At 43.3% G+C, this 16,489-nt stretch overlaps 1 protein-coding gene across 6 annotated transcripts in view; it reads right to left on the reverse strand.

Moving 5' to 3' along the window:
- Window positions 1–3,503: 3,503 nt before the first annotated feature.
- The window catches only part of CD36 (CD36 molecule), a 61,524-nt gene continuing 48,538 nt past the window's right edge, over window positions 3,504–16,489 (reverse strand). For all 6 annotated transcript variants that reach the window (XM_053406194.1, XM_053406193.1, XM_053406191.1 and 3 more), the window contains 7 exons: window positions 13,200–13,269; window positions 11,863–12,050; window positions 10,423–10,541; window positions 8,890–8,963; window positions 7,303–7,357; window positions 5,485–5,649; window positions 3,504–3,774 (listed from right to left, as the gene is read on the reverse strand). In XM_053406194.1, coding sequence (XP_053262169.1) covers window positions 5,485–5,649; window positions 7,303–7,357; window positions 8,890–8,963; window positions 10,423–10,541; window positions 11,863–12,050; window positions 13,200–13,269 — 671 coding nt within the window. In that variant the 3' untranslated portion in view covers window positions 3,504–3,774. The remainder of the gene's footprint in view (window positions 3,775–5,484; window positions 5,650–7,302; window positions 7,358–8,889; window positions 8,964–10,422; window positions 10,542–11,862; window positions 12,051–13,199; window positions 13,270–16,489) is intronic.

Consider the following 16,489-nt stretch of genomic DNA (forward strand, 5'->3'; position numbering starts at 1 on the left):
GCGCCACCCGCATCCCTTAGATTATAATATAAACATACACAAATATTGGCAGCCTGTATTTGGATTCTAATATCTTGCGAAAAAGACGTGATAAAAGTGACGGAGCCCTCCAAATATTATCACTTAACATTTATGTAGTGCTTTGAACCCTTCACATGCTTTTTCTTCCCTGCCAATCCTTACAATTCTGTTGGAGTCAAGTTTGCTGCTTGGCTTGCAGAATGTTTATGTGGAAGTCCTACAGCAGGCATGTCCATTTCAGGGGCCTAATCCAGCTGCAGGTTGCAGGTCAGTTTAATCTGGCCCCTGTGGAAGTTTATTTCCTGGGGTAAAATCCTAAAAAAAGGTCAACAACTTTGGTTGGCCCTCACGGCCGTTCACTTCATCAAATCTGGCCTTTCTGAAAAAAGTTTGGACACCACTGTCCTACAGCATCCACTCTTTATTGAGCATTTGTTCAGAAACGTTTGCCTGGAGATCTTATGCCTCCCCATTTAGCAATCATAAACCCACACATTTTGGTGCATCACTTCCGCAAACTACCAGTAATCTGTTTCTGTTAAAGTGGATTTGTTGTGCCAGAGTTTTAATCCACTTTAATTGCAGAACCCTAAATTTAAAGCATGCAGTTGAACTCCTCCCACAAAATATTGAGAATCTGGATGTGGCCTAGTGAGATTATGGCAGAGAAATCTGGCTTGTTCTACTGGTTCTATCCTGGGCATTTTCACTTAAGCTGTGAAACAGGGACTGGCTCAGCCTTAACTCGTGTTAACTACTACTTAACTACTTCTCAATATTGATCCTGTATCTTTTACTTCCTTTGGAATCTGTCCATTGGCATATAGTATTCCAAATCTTTCAACCTCTTCATTTTGCTGAGGTGATGGTGTTCAGCATTCTGGAAAATGTGCAAGATTTCATCTGAACTAGTATGGAAGAAAATAGTTGACTTTGAAATGCACCATTGCCACCTAGCGGTCATTGCTTAAGTTGCGCATATTCAACATCCACACTTCCCAGATAATTGGAACTCTCATTTTCACTCTAATTGATGCCTTGATGTCATGTTGCGGCTAGTTAATAATGGAAACATGTCTTATTACTTTGCCACGGCCAAGATTTGATTCTGGTGCTGAGCATACCTGCCACAACACACAAGCTCTGAGAATCTCAGGCAACAAAAATGAAGTTCAGTTGTCCTGCAGAGAAGTGAATTATAGTTGTGCATTAGCAGGACCAGGTGGAGAAGATGGGCAGCTCAAATTTCACCTTAGCCGCTAAGGTTGTGCAGGTTGTGGGGAGGCATGACAACCAGGGACAGGGCCTTCTCAGTGATAGCACCCTACTTATGGATAAACCTCCTCAGAGAAGTTTGTCTGGCACCTTAAATACAGTCTTCTCAGCACCATGTGAAATCTGAATTTTTATCCCACTGCCTGTATATTGTGTTTTAATTATTATTTTAAATCTTTATTGTGGTCCAAAGACCCATAGAACAAGTACAGAACAAAATACAGTTAAGACGAGAGAGAGAGAAACCGAGGCAGTCATTTTGTTATGTCTCAATCTTTGTTTCTTTTAAGTTCCAAAAGAAACTTTGCCACGGCCACTGTAATATCATTGTCCTCCAGCAGATATTTAATATGGGAGGCTTCAGACTTTCCCGGCAGATTTGCCAGCAGGGGGTTGATCAGTTGGTCCCTCGCTTGCTCATACTGCCCACAATGCCGTAAGATATGCTTCATGCAATCAACGTCCTGAGAACATAAACAAAGCCTATTCTGATAAGGGATGCCTGTCAGTCTACCATTTAGCACTAAATTGCATATTTACAGTTCAATGGTGAACTTGGATTTAGGGTTTTCTGCTGGATATTTTTATTATGCAACTTTCTTATACTTTTAATATCCTGTTTTTATTTTATCTTTGTGATCTACCCAGATATGTTAGTAGACAACCAAAAGAATTACTGTAAGCAAGCAAATAAAAACTCCATTCTTTATCCTCAGCCCTGTCATTTGCAATATGGCAATTGTAGCTGAACCATCACTGGGTTTGTTTTGAGGACCAGACGCAAGAGGCCTGCTGCAAGAACCAAAGGTGAATCTAAGTGCAGTGTCCCACTTCATATATGAGATGATGTATGTATATGAAAATGGATGTGGAACACTGGGCTCCCCTACCTTCCCATGCGAAGGTCTGCAGCAGCACACGTGGGGACTTTGAGAGCTAACACACAGCTAGTCCAATGGATGCCATTTGGATACAGTCTGACATTCAATCATGAACACAAAGACAGAAAGGAAAACAAAAGCAGGGTGTTTTAAGAGTATTTTATTGAGATTACTTTTAATATAGGTGCACCTGAGGAGTAAGTGGTCTGAAACAAAGGAGGCAACAATCCTTGGCCTCAAGAGCATTTCTTAGCCTGCAAGCAGAGGGAGGGAGGGGCGACCAGGGAAAGGTATTTGCACTGCTGACACTTGCTCTTCCTTCCCTTAGACCTGTAGCCACCTCCAGATTTAATACCTCCCAATAATATTTGCACTGGCCACATACACCCAAAGCCAGGGAGAATTTTGTAAGACTTTTCCAAATCAAGCTAATTTTATTTATTTATTGCAACCAGTATATCTGGTGAAGAGAAGTTCGTGATATGCTAGAGAGTCTACTTTTCACGGCTGCAACAAAGCAACAGGGGATAAATTGGATTCCTTGCACATTTAAAGGTGAACCTACCAAAATTTGCCCTTTCTGAAACAAGACACCAACTGAAACCTTTGAAATAGGCACTTCTTCAGATTTGACAATGCAGTTCTCCAGCCAGGTAATGTGTGCAAAAATGCAAATGTACATCAATATGTGTGCATTTTTGTTGAAACTAACATACATGAATACACAAAATTGCTTTGCAAAAATGTGCTGCATTAGGCCAAAATTGCAAACAAATGTGCTTATTAGGAGGAATTCTCTGGTGGATTTTCACAAGGATTTTAAAAAGAAAAAACCCACAAGCTGGTGTGGAGATGTTGGTAACTGAACTAAAATGCAGTGGAGGCAAAATGGAGATACTGAAATTAGCAGATTTACCCATCCCCACTTTGGCGGTGAGAAGGAGTGTAGTTGCACATAGACTTGCAAGCGTGGGTACAAAAACAAGGAAATACAGACAGTCTTTTTGACAAACCCTTTACTGAAATCCTTATGTTACAATTAATGGTGTTTTACATTTCTCATCTTCTAAAATCACATCTTTGGAGAGAGAAAAAAGAACAGCAGCATAATTTTAGAGGCTTCTTCAACTTCTTGAAGATGCGGATGAAAAACAAATGATTGAACATGTTTGAGAGCAGGATTCTGTGCTTTCTGAACACAGTTAAGGCAAAGAACTTCTCTTCCCATTCTTGAATTCCCCAGGTGGGAAGAGACTGTGGCAGCAGCAGCAAGCTGCATAAACGGTAGCACAGGTTTGAGTCCCGATCAGATCTCCATTTTGGATGTCTTATAAAAGGTTCAGAGAATGTCAGAAGGTCAGATTTAACAACAGTCTCTCTTCTGAACACCTTTGGGGTTCTGGCAGGCAAAGGCACATACTTCACTCAACACACTGAGGCGGGGCTTCTTCCTAAGCTGATTTGCCACATACAAAGCACAGTCCAGCAATGCCATCAGGAAGGTTCATCCGGAAGGTTCATTACCCTCCCTTGCTTAAAGTCTGAAATGACTATTGCCTACATCTGCAGTAGCTTGATACCTGAAGTAGCTTGATACCTGAGAAAAGAAATCACTCCAAGTTAGTTCAGCAGACCCAGGGTATCTGGATCAATTTCTCATGGAAGGCTTTAGCAGACATATCACAGCAGAGGTTGTGGTTCTATAATAGAACCATAAAGGCCTTTTGATCGTTTATCAGAAGCATCAGATAGCATCCTTCGTATTGTATTAATTGGGTTAAAGATAGAAACCCGCTTAATGTGAAAAGCAACATTCCTTGGGGAAAGGAGTAACCTTTCTGTAATTTTTTGAAACTTGTATTGCACAGGGCCTTCATACCATAGGCAAACTCTGTTAAGTATGTTTCTGAATTTTGGGGAGAGGACAATGGCTGGATTCTTGTGTCATAGTAAATGTTTTCCTATGAATATGCAGATCTCTCCCACATCACTCTTCCCTGATAAAAAGCGAGAGCGAAGACAACAATTCTTGACTAAGCATTACATCTGAATTGGGAATTGTGATCTGAAGCCATGCTTGTTCTTGGCTTGCCATGCATGGGTCATTTGGCACCACAGTCCCCAGGTCAGATGTAACACTAAGCCAGGGGGGGGGGTTGCTTCCACTAGCTGCTAGGGAGAAGCACAGCAGAAGTGATCTGCGTATTAACAGTAAACCATGACTTAGCATGATGTGGAAATTCAGCGAGAGAACTATGAATGTCAACACTTCTTATAGGCCAAAGCCTGGAGCGCTGGAGATGGTCCGCCCCACATATATCAGGAGCTGGAGTCAGTGGCTGTTGGTAGTGGTTGATGGGGCAACACTGCTTGCCCGACTTCCCATCACTGTCATTGCCGTGGCTCACCAGGAGGGGGAGTGGCAAGGCGGGCACAGTGCAAATGCAGTCGTGGATCTGGTGCTCCCACTGGCGCATTTCCACCATGCCAAGCTCACTGCTGCCTCAAGCCCAGTGGATGGGAGGTCAGGAAAGCAGTGCTCCAGGACCAACTACTACTATCTATATTAATGCCTTTCTCAACCTTGGGTCCCCAGATGTTGTTGACTACAACTCCCATCATCACTGGCCATGCTGGCTATGAAAGATAGGAGTTGTAGTACAACAACTTCTAGGGACCAAGGCTGGTCTATATGGATTTCCCGAAGGGAGTGGTGAGGGCAAGAGAGGGGTAGGTTTGGAAGCAACCCATATATCATGTGGAGGCAAAACTTGTGATTTTTACCAGCAAATCCAAATTTGCTTCAGTTTTCCAGCTTTCCATTAATGTAAACTTACTGGAAAACTGCAGCAAATTTGGATTCGCTGGTAAAAAATGTATTTCTTGCATTATGTTTTTAAATGTATGCTCATTTAAAGCTGAAATTTAAGAGGATTGTGTGAAGAGACACACTAAGCCTTAAGCCACTGCATAAGGATATTTGGAGCCCAAGAGGCCACTGGAAGTTTCATTTCTGAGCACCATCTATGTACAACCCTTCTAAAAAGCTATCTGCTATTGACAGTACAGTTTCATTGGATATACCACCCGGTGTCTGGAATCAGAGTAGCAGCACATTTAATGTTCACCCAAGGTATAGATTTGCTTGATAAAAATCAATACATCTTTTTCCAAGCCTTGCCTTCGACATGTGCAAAATGGTCTCATATACACAGAACTGTGGGCGCCCAATTGCTGTTATTATTTCAGCCAAAGAATCACAGAAATTATCATCAAAGGAAATCCTGCCACAGTCCTGTTTCCTTACTTATTTCGATTTCTGCGCTCGGCATACTAAGAACGAGACGAGGAATCCAAGGAACATCACGCTGCCGGCAATGATGAGCACCGCTTCCAGCAGATGCAGAAGCTTGATCTTATTGGTCACTTTTTCTCGGAAAAACTCAGCTTTCTTATCATCAATAATGGCCGTCTGGAGGAAGAAGAGGGAGACCAAGAGCAACATTATTCCACACAGAAGTCCACAAGCAGTTTCCTCCCCACATGTGGGAACTGCAATGTCAAGTTATTTCCATCTTGGATCTACGAAATGGAACCTGCTTACATCCCTGATTACACCCAGTTCCATTGCATAAAAATAATAATAAATGAAATGGTGAAATGGTGAAAGGAGAGGGAGGAACAACAACCAGCTGATTGTCACATCTTCAGAAGCCCCTTTCAAAGTGCTACCTATGGCCTGCAAACCTGCTCGTGGCCATCAGGCTTTTATCTGCCCCACACTTGGCATCATGATGGGCAGGTTTGCTCAGTGAATACAGCATTGCGGGACAACTGGGGAGGCTCAGTGGGCCTATACAGACTCATGTGTTGGAGATTCCCCACCCAGGAGTGAGTGCAAGAAGAGAGTCAGGGACTTAAGTGGTTATCCATACATTGCTCAAAATGTTTTACCAACACATGCTGCACATAGTGCAGTGGAAGATAAATGTCACATCTTCTTGATTGAAGTTATTCCTTTGGGAATGTGGTTTCCAGGAGGTCTCCCATCTGGGCAATGACCCAGACTCACACCTACTCAGTCAACAAAGTGATGGTCTCAAGGCCACACCCTGGGAACCCAGGTGCTCTACAGCAGTGTTGGCCTTCAGGCGCTTTTTGGGACTTTCAGGTAGTATGGCCAAGGGTTAAGGATCATGTCATTCAGCAATTTCTGAAGGGGACCAGATAGATAAGACAGACAGACAGACAGACAGGCAAGACAGCTGGCGTAGCCAAACACAGAGGAGAAGGCTGTGGTAAACAACTCTAATAGGGTAACTGGTTTACAACACAAAGCATTCAAAAAAGATGAACCCCTGAAGGGAAGGGACACCATCCAAGATTGTGCCACTTCAGTTCACCCAATGGTGTCGGGATACGGCAGGTTGGATTGGAGAGGGTCAATGGAGCCAGGATGACTTCAGGCCAGGCATGGCCAAACTTGGCCCTCCAGATGTTTTGGGACTACAATTCCCATCATCCCTGACCACTGGTCTTGTTAGCTAGGGATGATGGGACTTGTAATCCCAAAACATCTGGAGGGCCATGTTTGGCCATGCCTGCTTTAGGCATTTCTCATGCAGTGAAGTTTGCAAGGCACATCTTCCATTTGGGAAGCAACAGAAAAGTGGCCCAAGGCGACACTTGAAGATAATGACTCAGACTTATTTGTCCATCTATCCAGCCATATTGCAAGCAAGTCTAAGCAGAAAACACAGGAGAAAGAATTTGGGGAAGAGGCTTTACTCTGCGTGAGGCGTCAGAGAGAGAAAAACACAGGAGAGTGTCCTTCGGAGCAGCTGCTGCTCCTCTGGAGATCTGATGGGGAGCAGGTGGATTTGCTGTCGCCAGTGCCTCAGCTGCAAATAACCTCCAATATTAAAAACTAAATTCCACCGCTGCTGCACCCATGGAACTTGTCAACACTAAAGAAGTAGGACAAGCATAATATATAGATTAACTGTGATAGAAAGGAAGTCTTCAAATCTTGGCCAACATTTTTAAAGGGGTAGGAATAGCTAGTTACAACAGTACTTATATAACTAATGAAGAGCAACAGAGAAGAACAACAAACAGAATTTACCTCATTCAGCCACAAAATAGGAAAGAGAAATGGCAACTTGATATTTTTTAGGACGCTGAAATAAAACATATGAAAATATAATTAGAATGAAAAAGGGGACAAAGATCCGTAAGTCAGAATAGCATTTATGCAGCAGTTTTTGCATGTTCAACAGGAATAAACCTAAAAAGAACTACATACATCCTGATATGTTCAGATGATCACATCTTATGAAGCAGTCTTTAATAATAACTAAAAGCCCACACACATACCCTTTTCACAGTGTGAGCCATCAAACCGTAAAAACTCTAACCTTAGTGTCTGAGGCTGGTAACCATAGTTCCCTGCTTTGGACAGAAGAGGAGGCTATGGTTCCAGAGGTTTCTTGGTTTGATTGATTGTGCTGCGAAGGGAGGAGCAAAGGTCCTGTCACCAGGCAAAAGACTCATTCATCTCTCTAATAAACCAAATTATTAAATTATTTGCATGCATATATAGCTATGATCATTGGAACCAGCCCAGTATGGACGGCTAAAGAGAATGAGATGTATTTCCTATTGCATTTTAGACAATATTGTCACTATTGTGTGCTGTCCTAAGGATAGACCTGAAAATTCTTCAAGGTAGCACGGAAGAAAAGAACTATATGACTTGTCACAATTTTCCTCACATCTTTCACCAAGTTAAAACCTAAAAAAAGATTCTCCCAAAATTTCACTTCAGCATGTCTGGTGGGAAGCTACAGATGTCCAGAGCACATGTGATGCTTTTCCTTTGGTTTTCCTCAAAATGATGTTGCATTAAGCAGGAATAGAAGTTCTTTCTGAAGTTTCATCTTCAGCAGAAAATCTAAAGCAGCAGGAGCCAACTGGGTGCCCTACAGATGTTGCTGGACTCCAACTCCCATCAGCCCTTGCTGCCATCACAGGATGGAAGTGCTTTGGCTTGTGTATTGCTTCAGAAAGTGCAACTTCAGCAAGTCTGGCTTTAACTGGAAACTGTATCTGATTTCTCTCCATTCCTATTCAAGCCAATACAGTGGTACCTCAGGTTACATACACTTCAGGTTGTATACGCTTCAGGTTACAGACTCCGCTAACCCAGAAATAGTGCTTTAGGTTAAGAACTTTGCTTCAGAATAAGAACAGAAATCATGCTCCGGCGGCGCAGCAGCAGCAGGAGGCCCCATTAGCTAAAGTGGTGCTTCACGTTAAGAACAGTTTCAGGTTAAGAACAGACCTCTAGAACAAATTAAGTACTTAACCCGAGGTACCACTGTAATATTGACTTGAATATTGTGTATTCTTCAGAAAGGAGCGAAGTACCAGGAAACTTCTGTCTTTTTCCTTGTCATCTAAATTCTACCTTAGATTGCAGGGGACCTGGGATAGAGTTGGGTCCAGTTATGTAACGCTACATATTGGAATTAACTGTCCAGACATACAATGAGTGATAATTTCTACTGTATCCATAACATGTTGAGGAACAAAGTGTCCAACCCTGAAAATGATCAGGTTCAAGTAAGCAGAGGGACTTACAAACCCAACACGGAGAATTTACAGAGAAGCACATGCACTACTTTTTAATTCAATTAAAACAGCAACTTACGTAATTTTTGTAGAAGGCCTCACCAACAAATTGATTTGCAGTCTTTTGGCAAACTGCAGTGTAAACCCTGTGGTCTTAAAAACACAACACAAATAAATATGAAGTGCCATGTACAATTGATGCCGCGGGGGGGGGGGGGGGAGGGGCGGAGGCGGACGCTAGTGATTAGCAGCATTAAAATACAGTAACATGTTTTTATTTGGATCCAAAATTAGAGCATTTCCTATTGTAAGAGTAGCTGGACAGGAAATGGCCAAAGTTACATGATTTATCTTGTTACTTTAGCTGCAACTAGACATTGGCAATCACAGCACCACTGCAATTTCAGATTTCCCTAGTTGCTCATTTTTCCAATCTTGTATGCAATTTCTCCAACTATAATGCGTCCTTAAGATGCTTTTAGCAATATATGCATTGATAAGTAGACTTTATTGTTGTATATGCATTTCAGTAGACAATACTCGGCAAGAGAACTGCATTGCAAAAATCTGGAGAAGAGCAACGAAGAATTTTGAAGGAGGGCTGTGTTTCAGTCCACTTTTTCTTTCGGGAAGTCCTAGCTGCAGCACCTTGAACAGAGGCCAGTTATCATGATTCCACATGAGTTACATCAGAGTAGCTAGGTCCTTGTTTAACCTGAGGGTTATATTCAAACCTCCCAGGGCTAAATGCTCCCAAACCTGCACTCACTTGCCCTTGTGCAGTGCTGGGTGGGGGAACACAGGCAGTGAACCCCCCATCCCATCTGCATTGCTGGCCTGGAAGTGCTGTGACAGGGAGGAGGGCTGCCACGCCTGGTCCAGCTTGCAGGACGTGGGCTTGCCTGCCCCACACAAGAGGAGGTGTGCATGAGCCCACAGTGCAAAATTCGGCCCTAAAGTGATGGAAGCCAATTTTAAGACATTTCGCTTTAAGATTTGTATCAGGCTTTTGTTCAATATGGGAAGGACTTTGTGTGCAGCTTCAATCTCTGGCACTGCCAGTTAGGGCTCGAAATATTCCGCATCTGAAACCATGGAGAGCTGCACACAGTCAGGACTGAGATAGATGTCTCACTTGGTCTAAAGCAGGTTCCTATGTTCTTTGATATCAAGAAATGGGGCAGGGGAGACCTCTGCCAAGAGTGGAGAATAATTCTCCCTCGTCTCACATGGCTGAAGCAACCTAGGCCCTGCCCAGCTTCAGAAACATCTGGTGACAACAGGTCCCTCAGGGAGCTTTTCCTGAGGCAAACACTCCGGCCACTCTTTCACGAACCCCAAAAGTTAATCCCAAGATCACATGCAGTATCCATAAATTACAGGCTGCTACTGCTCCAGAGCGCTGGTGCCAAGATCCTGTGTGACAAGACAGAAGCTGCTGGCATCCCACCTCAGCCCCTTTGTGGGGCTACATTTAAGTTATGTTTAAGTTATGCATGTAAAGGATATCAGTCTGAGCTCTACTGCAAGCCAAATCCTAGTTTCTCTAAAGGACAGAACTGAAGCACGTAGGGAGGGGGAGAGAGAGGAAGAGTACAGTGTGATTACTTACTGGCTCTACATCCAAAAAGGTCATATGCTCAGGTGGATTTGGGTGCATGCCTTCAATGCCTTGAGCAATTTCTTCACTTGCATAGAGGAAGTGGGGGAGTGTAACATATACAGGTTTTCCTGCAGAGGAAGAGGAGAAAAAACATCAGTACAATCCCATGGCAGTAAGCAAGCAAGATTGCTTTCTCCCTTCTCTTTCTAGCACCTAGCATGCTAAAAACCATGCTACTCAGCTTATATGGGGAAAACTACATCTGTTCCAGGGGCCACCACCAAAGAGCACCCTATGCAGCAGCATGCCAGGAGCTCAGAATGGAACTGAAGGCCATCTTCTTCATGCTTGCAGCTGCCAGAGTGCCAGCAGTGGTCAGGTTAATTGGGTAAGAGGTGGAGGGGGCTCAAAGGTATGCAGGTAGTGAGGAAAGAAAAGGCAGAAGTTCTTCAGTTATTCTCATTTTTAAAAACTGAGTTGGAAAAGGATTTTGGACTCACAGTGCTAACATTTGAGGCAAGCATAATGACATTTCTACTTAAATTGCACAAGACATTGCATTGTGCAACAGTGACAATTTAGATGTACATTAATTTATACTGTAAAAAAACATGATGCAACCACAGATGATAAACCTTTGACATGCAACCACAATTCAGGTCTGTTTTGCCCCACCACACAGTCAGATATAAGTTTTGAATGTGTAGTGCCAGTATAGCTCAGGATGCTAACATGGCTTAACATCAAAAAAAGAAAGACTGTGCAAATTATTTTATTTTCATCTCACCCTTTCTCCAGTGGGAGTCCAGGCGCACCTGCAATTCTTATGAGTAATGTTGTACAGCTCGTTGTATATGCAAGCAAAACTTTTACAATGTGGAATTCTGCTCCGTGTACACATGCACACACCTATATGTAGATGTATGAATGTGTGTACATTTGAAGTATTAAAAGTTTGTGTACAGTGAATAAGATCTGTTGCATTTTAAAAGATAAAAACAAAATTCTCACAAGTGTTTCCGTTCTCTTTTTTCAATTTACCCCATTGTTGAATTTTACTCAGCTTTACATTATAAAGCCTCAATCACAACGTGCCCTCGCAAGTGAGTTCAGATGCAGCCCTTAATAGATTTACTCTTAATAGATCAACTCCATTTTAGCAGTATTGCTATAGAGAAAGGGCTGTTGGTTCCCTTTTGAATCTAATGGGACAACTTAAGACATGACTTAAGCTCCAATGAAATCAGTGAGAACAGTGCAAGTAACATAATTTGGACCCAATACAGAGCCTTGCCCCTGGTGCCTCCGTTCTCACCAAAGAGCTGTTAGTTGGACAGCAGAGGGCACAGCCTACGGCAGGACCACTTCCCAAGTTCATATTGTCCAGACCTCCAAATCTTTATATTAACCACTCCAGTAGCTTGCTCATCTCAAATTGCAGGCAGATACCTTTTTTGCAAGAACTGATGTCCAGTGCCCCAGCTAATGTGCAATTCAGGGATATCTCTTTCTCTGTGCAGAAGCAGATGTTGTCAGGATTGACAAGAGGAGATGCAAAAGCACCTGGAGGGACGATGAAGCGATAGAGTGGGATGTCCTTCACAGTCTGTTCACTGTCAAAGTTGCTGTAGATGGATCTGGATATGAAATGGGACATGGAGGTAGCATCTTAATTTAGGACCAAACGTATAGGCACCTGTAATTTCATAATTTCTATTATCCTAATCTGCTATCCTTTGGTCCCACTGTATCAAAAACTGCTGTGAGGTAGTACTACTGAAGCAGCAGGTGGTGCTGTGGGTAAAACCTCAGCGCCTAGGACTTGCCGATCACATGGTCGAATCCCCACGGCGGGGTGAGCTCCCATCGTTCGGTCCCAGCTCCTGCCCACCTAGCAGTTCGAAAGCACTCTTAGTAGATAAATAGGTACCGCTTTATAGCGGGAAGGTAAACGGCGTCTCCGTGTGCTGTGCTGGTGCAGGCTTGCCAGAGCAGCTTCGTCACGCTGGCCACGTGACCCGGAAGTGTCTCCGGACAGCGCTGGCCCCGGCCTCTTAAGCGAGATGGGCGCGCAACCCCAGAGTCGGAAACGACTGGCCCGTACGGGCAGGGGTACCTTTACCTTTACCTTTAATCTGCTATCCATATACTTCCCATACATTTGGTGGCTATCTGCAAAATTAAAATACAAGCCAGAGATTTCAACCTGCCCATTACTTTCAGTGTGTTTTCAACACCTCTCCAAATGCATGAGGTGACCAAAACAAGCCTAAACACATTTGAAGAGATAATTTAAATTTGCAACCCATATGGATGAATTTCCTCCTGGGAAGGCCTGAAGAAATATTGCTTCAGTAGTACTACCTCACAGCAGTTTTTGATACAGTGGGACCAAAAATTTGATGGGCTGCCATAAAAAATAACTGGTGAAAAAAATGGTTACCAGAAGAGTTAACACACTAGTTTTCCATATGGGTAAATAGTAACTTTGGGGGGTGGTTTCTATTGGCAAATAGCACTGTAGTTGTGTGGTTTGGGGCATTCTGTGCCTGCCTTTAAACTTAAAAAAAATGTGGAAGAATTTGGTCATTGATCTCTCATGTGATGCCCAATTTTGGCCCAAACAATCCAGAAGCTTTGCTAGATCAATGTTATTGGTTCTCTTCAATGTTACCCCAAGCTGACTATAAGCCAGATTTTTTAAAAAATAAAACAAACAAACAAACTTTTAATCATTATGTCCTTCCTAAGTCAAGTATAGAAAAGGACTTTATGATGCTTTTTACCTGCAAATATCAGAAGAAAATAAATCAAGTCTTGCAGTCTTTTGGACAAAAGGGGGAAAGGAAGCCCCATCTGCAAATAAAATGAGAAATATATGAATTCCCAGCTTGCGCTCAGGTTTGCACAACACACATGTAAGTGCAAAACTCAGCTGCCAGTTCACTTGTGTTCATCTATCTCATCTGGCCAATTTTCGCAACTGAATGAAGAGACACTGCAGACAGACGTTTCAGAGGAAGGCAATAAAAACATACATCTGACATCTTCCCAAGGCTTTTAACATTAGAGTGCAAGATCTGAAGTTTTTAATGGTACTTTTAAAAATACTGTCTGAGTTAATTTGGAAACCACCCATTGGTTGACCTGAAGCCAAGATACAGAAAGTCATCTAAGGTTACACAGAGTCCATGGCAAAGAAGCAACCATTCCTTGGATTTAAACAAACACCACGCACATCTTGTTGACTAGCAAGTGAGGCTGATTCCACCTCTCAGCTATCCCAGATATCAGGGAAGCAGGATAATGAACAGACCAGTTCACATGTTATTGTAATGATTAGGGGTGACAGATATTTTCTTATTTTTCTACTTCACTGCCTTGGGGGGGGCAGGAGAGGAGACATCCAATGACTGGAGGCATGGATCATAAAAAGTAGGCAAGATACATTCTGTCCACATAGGTAGGATCTTTTAAATAATTTAAATGAGTTTGTCCTCTCCAGATATTGTGGACCACAACTCCCATCATCTCTGGCTATTGGCCATGCTGGCTGGGGATGATGGAGATTGTGATCCACAACATCTGAAGGTTACCACATCTACCTCTTGTTTAAATATGAGCACACATCCCAGCAAAACTGCAGTGCTTACTGCTTAAAATGCTGACCAGCCTGCTTTTGTGTATGGCACTGAGCTATTGTTCAAAACTCCCAATGACAAAATGGTGAAAGGAGTGCAGAGGTATGTTGTCACTGTTTTTCTTACCAGCTGTTTAAAAATATCAAGCTTTGGTCTGCAACTCCTGAGGGCCTGAAGGAACAATCGGACTTCCCTCAGGTCCTCTCCCAGGGGTTTTAAACAGCCCCCGACACCCAGCTCTTCTACGTCAGATCAACCCACCCACCCACTCCATTAATTTCATATTTCACTTAATGAATTGGCCTTGCTATGGGTGGTGCGGTCGCCATATTAGCGGGGCCAGGTAGGAATTTGTCTATCAGGCGAATTGGCTATGGCCTGGAGGTTTTGCCTACCTCATAGCAATCATCACAACTTTGGCAGTTTAGGCACTGGGTAACCTTAGTCCTGGTTGGAGGAGGGGTTGTACCCTCGCTCCCCCCCAAAAAAAATAGGTTATCCCGTTAAAGGGATCAGTGAAGGAGTTGCTTCTGTCCATATGCCCTGACAGGGTCTTTGGGCCTCAGCAGCTATCCTTGTGGGGATATTGGGTTGACCCTGATGTCATTTCTGGCAGGTGGGTCAGAAATAAATGGTTACCCGTTGCCTATCCCAAGTCTCTTCATCTATAGTCACTACAGTTATGGCCTGACTTCAACTCTTGTGTCTTTTACTGGCATTTTATTTGAGGGGAAAGTGTGAGGCCTGGGCCTGCACTTAAATAGTCACAGGATAGGAACTAAAAAGACCTGTGGTAAGAGAACTCGCAACCTCCTGGTGTGTGTTTAAGAAAAGCAAGTAAAGAGTGCTTGGAAATCATTCACTGAGCACAGCGACCAATTTCAAATGGTAACACCATGCAGAATGACAGAAGGGACTGTGCTACCTTCTTACCACCCAAAGCCACCCTTATTGTAGGATATAGGGAGAGCGACAGCAATTGCTCATATCTGCAAACGTTTTCAGTCATGCTATTTAGTGGCTTGAAAATAGAGGAGGGAAATCAAATGTACACCGACAAAATTGGAGGAAAGGCTATCATGACCCAACATGCACCTACAGGAAAACAATCTACAGTAGAATAAGAAAACTGATGTCACCTGATAATGCTAGGTTAATTTATTGGTGCCAATCCAAGAATTAAGGCTGGTAATTTAGAAACCCCAAATAGGTGGAGTTCAGCCAAGTAGAAATTTCATAAGCATTCCTAGATGACTCATTCCTATAAGTGAATGGGACTTTACTACCTCATTGAACTAGACTTGTGGGTACTTGTTTGACTGGAGCATTAACAGCTCGTAATTGGTGCCAACAGTAAGAACAATGACTATTCTCTAGGTCAGAGGTACTCTGAACCAATTCCAAGGGTAAGAAGTGTTCCTGTTTGTGATTGTTGAAATAAATGAGCTGCAGAGGTAGCACCAGCTTTTTTGATCACATCTAAATCTGAATATTCTCTCTGATTTCACAGCAGAGCTATGGCTGCCAGCCCCGTGGCATAAGGAGCACTGTCTCCATTGAGTAATAACAAACACACACTCCTTCAATTCCCACAGGCTTCCATGGCCTGCAGGGAACACACAGCCAGTGCATCTGGCTGAAGGACAAACACAGCACACAGGAGCTCCCAAGAGATGTTGCTGCAATAAAATCTCACAAAGTTTGTTTATTGGCACTTGTCCGCTTTTAGCTTAGTTGTCTTGTTGCTCCATTTTTCTCTATCCCTCTCCCCCGCCAAGAAGACACCCTAGAGGTGAGGCATGTGGGATAAGAGGCATCACCAGGCATCTAAGGTACAAACATCATCAACCTCCCATGTTCAGGGTGCATTTCCGCACGTAATAGGAGAACAGCAGCAGCCAAAAAAAGGAGGAAGAGACAAGCTCAAGCAAAGTAATGATTCTCTTGGCAGAGTGGCTCCTGCCCAGGAAGACCTTTCAAAGCTTTCACCCCAGGCCCTGTGTACGACTTAATATTATTTGTTATATTTTTCCTACTTGCCCTGCACCAGCGAGTCTCAGGGCAGGCCACAGCACATTAGGGACTCAGCTACACAGCTGCAAATAAAACATTTTAAAGGTGCTGTAATGTACAATATACAAATGTGACACTAGAAGGCGACAGTGAGCTGTGCAAGATTCAATGTATTTTTAAAATGTCTTAAAATAAAGCATTTTCACAGCATTTTTTATGTGTGTGTAAGGTAAAGGTAAAGGTACCCCTGCCCGTACGGGCCAGTCTTGCCAGACTCTAGGGTTGTGCGCTCACCTCACTCTATAGGCCGGGAGCCAGCGCTGTCCGCAGACACTTCCGGGTCACGGGGCCAGCGTGACAAGCTGCATCTGGCGAGCCAGCGCAGCACACGGAACGCCGTTTACCTTCCCGCTGGTAAATGG

Source organism: Podarcis raffonei, chromosome 10, assembly GCF_027172205.1.
Source record: "Podarcis raffonei isolate rPodRaf1 chromosome 10, rPodRaf1.pri, whole genome shotgun sequence".
NCBI lineage: Eukaryota > Metazoa > Chordata > Lepidosauria > Squamata > Lacertidae > Podarcis > Podarcis raffonei.